At 43.9% G+C, this 12,211-nt stretch overlaps 1 protein-coding gene across 2 annotated transcripts in view; it reads left to right on the top strand.

The window, feature by feature from the left end:
- The window catches only part of ACVR2B (activin A receptor type 2B), a 99,250-nt gene that overhangs the window by 75,080 nt on the left and 11,959 nt on the right, over positions 1-12,211 (top strand). For both annotated transcript variants that reach the window (XM_074897939.1, XM_074897938.1), the window contains 4 exons: positions 4,523-4,730; positions 8,441-8,550; positions 9,893-10,044; positions 11,129-11,272. In XM_074897939.1, the coding sequence (XP_074754040.1) occupies positions 4,523-4,730; positions 8,441-8,550; positions 9,893-10,044; positions 11,129-11,272 (614 nt within the window). The remainder of the gene's footprint in view (positions 1-4,522; positions 4,731-8,440; positions 8,551-9,892; positions 10,045-11,128; positions 11,273-12,211) is intronic.

Here is a 12,211-nt window from a genome sequence, read left to right as displayed (position 1 = left end):
GAGAAAACCCTGTTTCAATTCCCTCTCCCTCCATTCAGTTGAGGGTTTTAATGCAGTGAGTGCAGATAAGGCAGTTAGCGACAAACTTTGGTCTCAGTGTGATCCATTATAGAACAAGGTGTGAGTGTTTCTTGATGAGCTAAACCAGCAGGTAAATTAATACCCTGTCCTGGAGCCATGCCCCTTTCTGCTGAGACCATCTTGGGCACAAACAGAAGCGTTTCTTGCAGTCCTGAGCACCAAGCAGGATGAGGATCCTTACCAAATGGCTTTTTAAAAAGATCTGAAAGCCGGTAGCAAGCACACCGGTTTTTAAAGTGTATCCTTAATGCAAGCATCCTTAGGAGCTGTTTTAATGAAAATGTGCATGTATTTAGTCATCCAAAACTTTATACATGCTTTTACTCAATTCATCTAAGATTTGACAGCAGGGGAAAAACTGCAAAGGGCCTTTTTCCTGGAGCGGTTGCTGTCTGCCGAGTTGGGTTTGCATGTTTGCAAGCAGATCTTAGTCTTCAGCTGAAACTTGTTCCAGAAAAGGCGACTGTCTTGGAGGAAGGGAGCCTGGGCTCAACACAGGATTTAGCAGCCATGGTTTGCTGGTCCCAGAGCCGATACAGCTCCTGCTTCACATCTTTTTAACATTCCCTTTTCAAAGCACAGTGGAAACATCAAATCTCACTGCAGCTTTGTGTGTTGCATTGGCCCTCATTGCAGGTGGAGAAAACAGAGGCTGCACAATATTGCTCGAGGTTACAGACGGAGGTGGTTGAGCCAGGATTAGATTTTGGGGCTGTTTCCCAGGCAAACAGTTCATTAAACCTTCCTGTTTTCTGGGAGATGAGGTGGGGGAGGGAGAGGAAATTTCCGTCTAGGGATTCAGTTTGGGATGATGGAAACGATACTACAAAATGTATTTCAAGGACTGGACCAGAAGGTGATAGTGAGTATTAGCTATCAGGTATCAGCTGGAAGCCATATGTAGTATTACAGTGAAGCTAAGATATTTATTTGTTCCTTTATAAATAAAAAGATATCGCCCTCCCTACACATAAGACAATGCTCCTTCACTTTCCTGCTGATTTAATCAGTATTTAGCAAAAATGCTTAATCTGCCCTAACAAAGCATGGTGTAAGTATCAAGAGAACAAATATCCAGGCTTTAACAAGGAGTGTCAATATTGACACTGTTCTGTGTTGAGGGATATTGGTAGGTTGTTTTTATTATAGTAAGCAACTTGTCAGAGGAAAACTCGGATGGAGCTTTGCAAGTGCCGATAAAAACCTGCAGGTGCTATTGAAATTGAGCTCTTGTTCGTGTGTGCTTTGAATATAATTTTCAGTTTCAGAAGTCAGCTTTATGACTTTCTCAAACCCTTCCTCCCTTGCAGTCTTTCCCACAATGAAGATTAAACATTCTTCCCAGGAAGTGTTATTGAAGGATTGAACACCTCTGACTTTCAAAGAGATCTTCCTAGTCTGATGAGTTTGCATGAAAACTACCTATCGCTGAGTCCAGGTGTTGATATCAGAGCCATCTGGACACGTCACCCTTAGCTTGTGCAGAAACTATGGTTTCTCCTGTAACCTTCTTGCAATTCCACTTCCCCTCCTTGCCAGGTCATCTGTACTCCTTGCTTGATGCCTGGCTTGACGCAGAGGATTGAATCCCCACAGCAGATCAGGCTACACTGAATAGCTTGAATGCAATCTCTAGCTCGAGCACCATCTCTAAAGGGCTCTCTATGCAATGCAAAATTGGAGGTGATCCTGCCACCAGGTAACAACTTGGAGACTTGGCAACTTGAGGAGTTGCAGGCTCTGGAAGGGCAGGTCAGTCTCCCCTCAGCATCGTGTTCACTTGAGACAAATTATTTAATCTTGCTGTGTTGGATTTTCACTTGGAAGAAATACTGCCTTCTCTGATGGGGTGTTGTGAGGGTATATACATCGCTAGTTAGGTGGGTGTTCAGGTATGGAAACATCGAGGCTACAGAAGGTATCCGGAGCTTGGAGCTTGTGCCTGTGCCCAGGCCAGGTGTTTTCTCTGCTGGCTGTAAACCACTTGCTGCTCAGTGTCTTATAAAGACTGAATTGCATCACTTTGTAGAGACCTTTCAGAAGTGGCTGATTTGCCATGTTGAGTGGGAATTACAGGCTGGGTTGCATTTAGATTGTCCAGACATGGCCCTGTCTGCCTTAATCTCAACATTAAAGGTTGCATGGCCTTTGGAGAAGGTAAAGTCATGAAAGCACTGCAAAATTTTCTAGACAGATACTTTGTGCTTTATAAAGGTCTGGCTACTCTGGGAGCACAGCACTTCAGTTTCACCATCCTGCGGGATCCATCTGTGTTTTCTACCCAGTTGTCAACATATTTTATTGGGATACCTACATTTTGCATGATTGCAATTGATCAAAATAATGGCCAGGTCTGACCTTGCCTTACGTTGAGTAATCCCAAAGAGAGATGGCTGCAGGGCATCTCAGGATTTACAAAATCACAAGTTTCATGGTACCTTTTTTGGTTGTCTGCTTACATGCTGTGTGTTTGTTTCATTATTCTTCTCATTTTAAATTAGTCCTAAAAATGCCTACAAAGCAGAATGCTTCCAAATGGAGAGAGGATTTCTAAGGCTTAGGACAAGAAACAGGTCACATGCAGATACCAGTGTTCCCTTACTTGAATCCATTTTTAATGGATGTGTCTGTAATTGTGTTTCAGTTCTGTGCCGTGGTGGCTATGGGGGAATTATCACAGACTGTTTTGGGTTGGAGGGGATGTTAAAGATCATCTGGTTCCAAACCCCCTGCCACGGACAGGGACACTTTCCACTAGACCAGGTTGCCCCGTCCAACCTGGCCTTAAAAACTTCCAGGGAGGGGGGGCAGTCACTGACTTTCTGGTCAGCCTGTTTCAGTGTCTCGCTACCCTCACAGTGAAGAATTTCTTCCTTCTATCCAATCTAAATCTACCCTCTTTCAGTTTAAAACCATTACCCCTCATCCTATCACTACACTCCCTGATAAAGAGTCCATCTCCAATTTTCTTGTAGGCCTCCTTTAGGTACAGAAAAGCTGCTCTAAGGTCGCCTTGGAGCTTTTGCTTCTCCAGGCTCAACAGCTCTAAGTGTTTCAGCCTGTCCTCATAGGGAAGGTGCTTCAAACCCCTGATTGTCTTCATGGACTCCTCTGGACCTGCTCCAACAGGTTCTTTTCTTTCTTACACTGGGGTCCCCAGAGCTGAATGGAGTGCTCCAGGTGAGTTCTCACCAGAGCAGAGCAGAGAGGGAGAATCACCTCCCTTGACCTGCTTGGTCATGCTTCTTTTGATGCAGCCTAGGGTACGGTTAGCTTTCTGGGCTGCAAACGCATGTTGCGGAGTCATGTTGAGCTTCTTGCCAACCAACATCCCCAAGTCCTTCTCCTCGGGGATGTTCTTAATCCAGCCTGTATTTGTGCTTGGGATTGCCCTGACCCATGTGCAAGACCTTGCACTTGATCTCTCTGAACGTCACGAGGTTTGCATGGGCCCACCTCTCAAGCCTATCAAGGTCCCTCTGGATGACATTCCTTCTCTCCAGTGTGTCAACTGCGCCACACAGCTTGGTTTTGTCGTGAAACTTGCTGAGGGTGCGCTCAGTCCGACTGTCCGTGCCACCAACAAACATATTAAACAGCACCAGTCCCAATGCCGACTCCTGAGGAATGCCACTTGTCATTGCGCTCCACTTAGACATTGAGCCATTGACCACGTTGTTTCACTCGGGGCAGTAGGAATGTGGTCCTTTGGTACAGGGCTCTGAAGGGGGAAAACCCACAGACTATGGAGTCTCCTTTGTTTGGGGTGGCCAGATTTGTTTGGGGAACAGAGTTGCTTTTTGCTGAAGGTCTTGCTTGGGTGGAGAGGCAGAATGAGCTGTGTCAGCCATAACTCAAAATACGGCATTTATCATACGGAGTCTTATTCACATAAGCCAGAACTGGGATCTAAGTGAGGAATAGGAACTGGTCAGACCCTCCTCGGCAGGATGAATATTATCTGTCCTCAGTTACATCCTACCCACATAAGAAACCATTTATTTTGAGGTGGTGCTTCCCAAAATAGTGGTGGAGAGGGAGGGTAACTGTTGTGTGACATCCCAGTAAGCAGCAAGTAGCACCCTGGGAGGCTGTCTTTCCTAAACAGGGTTTCTGTGATTAGAAAGTACTGGGTATGGGTTGCCTAGTACATCCCCCAGTTGTCCTGTGGTTGAAGCACTGGCTAGAGGAGATCTGGGGGAGGTCTCAGCTGGGCTCTTGACTTCACTGTGAGCTCCTGTTGTGAACGTAGGCAAACCTCACCTTTCTGTTCCCTACGTCACACCTGCAAAGGAGAATAACCCTCCATGCTGTGCTGAAGCTCACATCAGTGAGCTTCTTAGCAATCAGGGAGGCAAATGTATGTAGCACCTAAAGCATAGCCACATAGAGATGTTTCTGATTTTGCTTGAACATACTTGGGGTTTGAATTTTGCTTCAGGACCAGGCCATGGGGAGGCTGAGACAAGGGAATGCATTTACTACAATGCCAACTGGGAGTTGGAGAAGACCAACCAGAGTGGTGTGGAGCGCTGCGAGGGGGAGAAGGACAAGCGGCTCCACTGCTACGCCTCCTGGAGAAACAACTCGGGCTCCATCGAGCTGGTGAAGAAAGGCTGCTGGTTAGACGACTTCAACTGTTATGACAGGTAATAGCTTAACTGTTTTTTCTGAATACAGATTTAATTGTTCCTCTTAAGTGCAGAGGCTTGGGTTTTTGCATTGAGGAAAGAAAGCAAGTTCAAGTCAATTGGCCCATTCATCTCCTGTAATTATGTCTGTTGCTAATGCAACTCTCAGAATTCTCACTTACTTACTTTGGCTTTCTAAATAGAAGCTGCAAAAGGCACTTTTAGGTGTTTTGTTGTGTTGTTTTTTTTTCTTAGCAAAGCTTTGATAATTCTGGCATGCGTTGAAAAACGTGTCCTGTACCATCAAATGAAGAGTCATACCTTCTTCCAAGAGCATTTGGCAATACAAAGGAAAACTTGGAATCATTGGGAGCTCTCTAGAAAAGCACAGATATCTGGAGGTGGTTAGAGGTTGAGGTGTTCTGGCGTTTGTGATGTTGCAAAAAGTTTCACTGTTCTTCAGCTGAGATAAGAGACGGGCCAGGAGAAAGAGAGGGGCAACAAAAGCAATACGTATGTTTGTGCATTGCTGCCTGTAGCGAGCTGAAAAGGAGCAAGGTTTTGCAGTACGAAGGCTCCAGCCTCATTAAATAGCTGGGAAAATAAACTAGTCTTTTCTCATTTCCCTTGATGTAATTCTACAGAGGGAAAAAGAATTACAGCTAAAGAAAATAGCCTTCTGAAGTTTCACAGTTTAAAAGGATAATGTTCAGTAGCCCTAGACTCAGTGTTTCTGTTAAAAAAAAAAATACAAAATAGCCAACCAATCAACCCAAACATAACCCTTTCAATTATGATTAACAGAACATAAAAATTCAAGGATTTCCCTTGGTAGAACAGCAGTGTTGTTGATCTCACCTTTGTGCAATTGCCAGCTGAGCATCTTTGTAGCTTCTCATTCAAAAAGTTTTAGGTCATCAGGTCCTAAGCCATGGAGCTTAAGATGGGACTAGATATGTCCTATGGCTGGAGAGTATTTTCCCTTCAGTGCTGTACACTATCCCTGCTTTTGTGACTGTTGCCTTAGCTTATCCTGACTGTGAGTTGCTCCTCATCTTCCTTCTATTATTAGCACTGAGGTTACTCTCCCATCACACCTATTCATTTGCCAGTTGCATAGCCAAGCTCTATATATAGTTAAATTTGTATTTCTTCCCGATAAATCAATCCTCCTTGGCCCATTAGTCATCTTAATGCCAACCCTTCTGAGAACAGAAGGTCACTTTAGTTTCCTACTTCCAAGCAGAAGTGTTTACTGTAAACAGTTTTCTCCTTTCAGTGCTTGCTCTCTTATACAGTGACACTTGTATTGTCACTGAGTGTCTCTGTGAAGGGATGTAGTGGTTCTTAAACTTTGTCATCGTATGTTGCTCTGTTACAATGGTAAAAAGTTTCCAGGGCTCCTCACAAGCCTTTTTGCAGCCCTGGGGTTGAGCATCCATTATCCTGCAGCCTGATTCTTTAAAGTCATAGTTCCAGAGCAAAGTTAAAAGATCTTCTGAGAATTAACAAAAAGTACAGGTGTTGAAAGCAACATTTGAAATAAAGGTTAGCTTTAATTAAATAAAGGCTGTTTAAATGCAGTCTTTTTTTTTACCTTCCCTTGAATGCTCTGGCAGTCTTTCATGCAGGTAGTGTTGCATCCCAAGATGTCAAAAATAGCTAAAAAGATGATTTTTTGATCAGTGGTGCTGTGCTGACACCGTTTTTGTCTCTGTTTTGAGCACTTGGATGCTGAGTGCCTGGGTGCAGCCTCAGGAGATGTGCCTGTAGTATCTGCAAGAGTATTCCCTGGATGCGGGGCATGGTCCTATTCTGCCAGGCTGCAGCTCTTGGAGCACAGGCAGTATGTGTTGGTGTGTGCCAAGCACTGCCTCCTTGTTGCTGGAAGGTGAAAAATTCAGGCGTGAAAGGGTTGAGATGTGAGGGTGATGGCTCAGTACTCTGTTCTTTATCTTAAGGAAACAAGTACGTGGCACATGTACTTTTAAGGTTATAGGAAAAAGGTAGTGTTTAAAAATCAACTTGTGTGCTCTACATTTATTTACACAGCTCCAGTGGAGAGGTTGTGTTCACGTTCCCTTGAAGAGCACATGAACCGCTACGAAACGTGCCCTCGCTGCCATAGAAAAATGTGTCGTTCTCTCCCACTGTCTCATTTGTAATATTTGCTAAGTATAATATGTCATATGTACCTGGATGTCTGCCCCAAGCGCACACCAACTCAAAGACAGGGATAATGAATTGCAGATGTGGAGCAGGCTGTTTTTACTCATTAGCTTGATTTCTTAAGCAACAGATTCAGCAAAGGATGTGTTTTCTATTGAAGACTCCAATACTGATGCTGTTAAATCCAAACGGCTTGTTATCTGATTTCACGAAAAAGCATCTGGAAACATTGCTTAACTTGTTGAAACATCTTTGTTCATTTGAATAAGTCAAATAGCTGCTTTTTTTCTTTGAAGTTTAAAAAAAATAAAAGCCTGAAAAATAAACCAAGTGCTTCCCAGCTGGGACCTTGCAGGAGACATTTCAACTATAGCTGCTTTTTTTCCCCCAAAAGGAATAAAGCACTGGAAACTACCCTGTGTTATGATTGAAGAGAGCCTTTTCCATTCTTCTTATGGCAGTACGTCAGTGATACCACAGAAAGGGAGGCTTGGCATGGGTTCATAAATGAGTAATAATGTCAAACACATATGATTGTTTTGCTACTTCCTCCGAATGGTCAAAGGAAGGAAGTTATGCATATAATTTAGCTGGGCTTCAGGAAATAGTTTGATACAGTTCTCTGCAGAGGGGAGCTCTGCAGCCCTAATAACTAAAAGCAGAAGGTAGTGTAGCAAAAGGTGGCAGGGAAGGGAAGCAGGCATTTAAGAAAAAGAAATTACTGCTAGAGCACTGCAAAAATCACTGCATGCCTTTTTCGGCATTGATCTGTGGGAGAGGGAGGATGTGTGGAAGTGGAGTTGGTCTGCTCTGTAGAAGTCCCCTAAGGCCTTGCACAGTGTGGAAGGAAACCCCAGTGCTGAGAAGGCTGTAGTGCTACCTGGATAACAGACAAATACAAAAAATGAGAGCTGCAACCTGATTTTCTTAAAGGCTTTTGTGCAGGAATAAGATTTTTAAAGGAGAAGGAGATGGCACTTGAAAATTAAACTTAAAGACACCAAAAACAAAACCTGCAGCCTCCCTCCCTGCCTGCCTGCAGCAGGACTGATGCTGCTGGTGTCTGGTGTCCTTCTACTGCGTAGAGTTAGTGATGCTCAAGGCTGTGAGAGCAGTCTTAGCTCAGCCCTCGTCATATATGCTTTATGGCACAATCTTTAATTGCATGATCAAATACTCCTTTCCCCTGACAGCATACATATGGGCAGTGGGAAAGACGCTGTTCAGGGAACGAGGCATCTCTCCATTTTTTTTCTGCTTCTCATTCAGTTAGCGGCGGTGGCTGTTATTTATTACTCGCCACCTAATGCCTTCAGTACATATGGAAGCATTTGTTTCCTTTACGGTCTTTTCAAGGGTCTTTGCTATCCGCTGGGGTATCTGAGTGCCAAGTTGTTTTCTGTAAGTGGAGAGTGCTGATCTGTGCAGCGCAGCAGCAGGAGAAGGCATGTGGAAAAGACAGTTCAGGGCAGGTCGTCTCTCAAAGACAAGAAGCAGGAGTTGGCTGATGTTGTTTTTTCTCTTCCCTTCATTGCTGTGTCTGTCCCTCCCTGACGCAGGCAGGAGTGTGTGGCCACAGAAGAAAACCCTCAAGTGTTTTTCTGCTGCTGTGAGGGCAACTATTGCAATGAGAAATTTACCCATTTGCCTGAAGTCGCCGGTCCAGAAGGTGAGTGACTGGATGGATGGGGAGTTGGGGTCTCTTCCTCTGGACCCAGTTTGTGATGACTTTGAGTTGTTGGATGTTGAACAAAAAATACATCTGATGGGACACAAAGTACCATTTTGGTTACAAATTCCAGAAATCCTTTTGCTGTGGTTCTTTAAGAATATTTTTCTAAGGTTGTTTCATGCTGTGGGTAAAGTGTGTTGTACCAACACCTCAGATGCTGTCAGTAAGGATTAGGTTTTCTTTATGGTGGCTGTTCACATTGGGATATTAGAAAACAAAATCTCGCACAAGAGGAAGAGGACATAGATCAAGACTCAAACTCTTAAAAGGTATTTGACAGCTTCTTCATTAATTTTCATAGGTCACAGGTTTCAAAATACCTTGAGCAGCTGGGATTTTTGCATTTGATTTCTATTTTGTTGGTCTGGGGATCGAAAGGGAAGGGGTGTGTATGTCTGCTTTCAGAGTTTGTAGATGTACTTCAAGGAAGAAAAGTAATAGCAAGTCCTTCTTCAGAGGCTAATAGAAAAATGACATTCTAGCTGTACACTTGCTAAAGTATCATTCAATAAAAATTATTAAAGCAGGTGGATCTTTTCCTTAGGATAGTTTCTTTTGCTACCGACTACCTACATTTACTGAGATGTTCCAGTAGACCATTATCAGATTTTCCTGGGCTTTCCTGTTAGGTTTTTAATTGTTTACATGGGTTTTATTATCTCCTGTTATTAATGTACCCGTAGCAACGTAGTAGCAAATATTCTTTCTCTAACAGTTTTTTGTTTAATTTGGCAAGTCTTGCTATTTTTTCCTTCCCTGTCTCCAACATAGCAACATGGCTCCATTTAGTATTCCCATTGTTTGTGTCTCAACTGCACTGATGTAATTTGGAACAAGAACTAATGTGGGAATAGCGCACTTGATTGTGGCTGCACTAGCATTTTACTAAAAACTGACATCTTCTCAATCACTGTAAAAGTCAAAGCAATGCTGTGAGGGATTTCGTACTTGCTTTAATACATTTGGAAGGGTTAAGAGAAGGAAATCTGCTTTTATGTATCCCAGCAAGAAATACCCATCTTAAATAAAGGTCGGTTGGAGGTTCAGCTTGCAAAGTGTGGTTTGGAACATTGCAACTCCAGTACTAATAGTCGTATGGAAAAGAATAAACCACAGAGTCTTATGAATACTGTTGGATGTGATGTGACACACCACTAAGCATTGTCAACTTTGGAGTAGAAGGAAGGATGGGTTTGGTTGCATCTAGACACATAGCTGACAGTGCTGTTGCATGCCTGAAGGGTCCTTTCCCTCATTTACCCTGCTCCTTTCCTTGCAGTCATATATGAGCCGCCACCGCCAACACCCTCCCTGCTCAACATCCTGGTTTATTCACTGCTCCCTATCGCTGTCCTCTCCATGGCCATCCTCTTGGCCTTCTGGATGTACCGTCACCGCAAGCCTCCCTACGGGCATGTCGACATTAATGAGGTGAGGGAGTTGCTCACCTTTATTTGAATCTTACAAAAGTCACGGAGACTGCTCAGTATAAGTTCGCATCCACTTTTGCTTCACTCTTCTCAGGTGACCTAACTTTTATTCCCTGTCTTTTTGAAGTTGGTGTTACAGTTGGTCTCCTTGGTGGTGTTAGCATTCCCTGTGAGGCTGGTGGGTTTAGATGGGTTTATCCATGTCTGAGATTCCTGAGGGGTGGAGTTACATGGCCCTGCTTGGTCGTTATCCTTCCCCTCAAACTCTTAAACCCATTGTCTTATTTCAGCCAGCTTTGCAGAGGAGCAGAGATCAGAGAGATGATCAAGTTCCTATCAGCTTTATGGGACAAGGGGAGATGCTTTCCCTGTTGAAGCTCAGTTTTTATGAGCCATCAGAGAATGCACGCAGGAGGTTGTCTTCATGACCCAAAACCATCAGGAACTGGTCCTTGCTGGTTCTGCTGTGCCCTGAGCCTTCTGGTTTCTTCTGAAGGGCCAAGCAGCTCCCTCTCCCTCCTCTGCCTCTTAACAGCCCATACTGTAAACCTTTCTCATCTGAAAGCAGATAGGACGGAGCTCCAATGCCACGCATCCTGCAGGGTTGTGTTGTTCTCCTGCACAAATGCAGAGTTTAAACAGATATGATCTTTATAATGCTGACAGACCTGTTTACTGCCCATTGCTAGGTTTATGTGAAACAGGCCTAATGAAATGCATTAGGGAGGTTTTAGGTGTAGTTGGCTGTTGGGTCACAAAGCTCAAAAAGTTCCTACTTTTGACAGAAGGTAGCCTTGAGGTCATTGGTGTTTTACAGCCCAAAATAGCTCTTGCATTGAAAACACAGGAGAATTCAGGTTTTGCCAGAGGATGGCAGGCAGTAGTTTGACACACAGAGTGACACTTGGAGACATAGATTATTACATATGTTCTATACAAATACCTTGCAAAGCAAGTACATCTAAATAATTTGTATTAAATAAAATGTCACTTCTTTATGTCTCTTTCCCCATATGCAAGCTCTCCATTCATCCCTTCCCTTTTACAGTCCAGCTTAAGCTGGTAACAATTTTTCTCCTGTGCAGGACCCTGGCCCTCCACCCCCTTCTCCCCTGGTTGGCCTAAAGCCTCTGCAGCTCTTGGAGATCAAGGCAAGGGGACGCTTTGGCTGCGTGTGGAAGGCTCAGCTGATGAATGACTACGTAGCAGTAAAAATCTTCCCTATTCAGGTGAGAAGGGCATTGCATTAGGTTCTCACTCGCCTGGCTTCCTCACCAGGGCTGATATGCTCTAAGTGCCTATGAAAGTGTTTTTAAGACCATAATAAAGATGCATTTGGACTCTTCTGCTGGGGGAAGAAGTTCAAGGACCCTCCTTTCCTACACTCTTCTCTGTGTTACCTCATTACTAAATGCTTTCTGTAGTAGTAGTTGTTGAAAGAAGGGCAAAACCAAGCACGTTTTGAAATCTACGGGGTATTTTAACTTTGCTGCAAATGTCTGTTGTTGTTAAAGTCCAGGAAAGCAGTGTGCAGCTGTGATGCCCGAAGTGCACACAAAGGACCAAAGCCCTGGCTTTGTGTGTCCTGCCTGGGTAGGTTGTAAATCTGGACCCAAACCTAGCAAACAGTTTACAGCTTACAAAGGCACAGCCCTGGCACTGTGAAAGCTAATTGCTCTGCAACGTTTTGTCAGCTCATGTCTTCCACTCTAGGAAACCTTTGAACACTGCTGACTTGACTCTCTAGGAATTGCAGATGGAAAGAGTAAAGCAATCAAAAGTCAAATGAAAGAAGAATGACTGAAACATCTTTGTGCTCCTCTGCTATCTCTCTTCGTTAATTTTTTTCCCTGTATTTGTTATCATAGTGTTGCTGAAGGAGATTTACACATCTTCTGTACAAGCCAGCTGTGACCTACTAGTAAATATTCAATAGAGCCTAGATTAGATTTTGCAGTTGTATAAATTACAACTACAATGCAGATCTGGGTGCTGTATGCACAGGCTTTATTCTTGCAAGCATCCTTAGGAAATCTTGACAAATTTTATTTCTCAGTGAGGCTGAGTTTGGATTCCTCCCTCCTCCCCACACAGGTGCTTTAGGAGTAGCCGAGGATAATTTTGGGGAAGGGAGACTGAGAACAGCAACTCCCAGTCTTTCTCCAGCA

Source organism: Athene noctua, chromosome 2, assembly GCF_965140245.1.
Source record: "Athene noctua chromosome 2, bAthNoc1.hap1.1, whole genome shotgun sequence".
NCBI lineage: Eukaryota > Metazoa > Chordata > Aves > Strigiformes > Strigidae > Athene > Athene noctua.
Note: the sequence above shows the minus strand (reverse complement) of the source record. Positions and strands in the feature narration are given on the sequence as shown.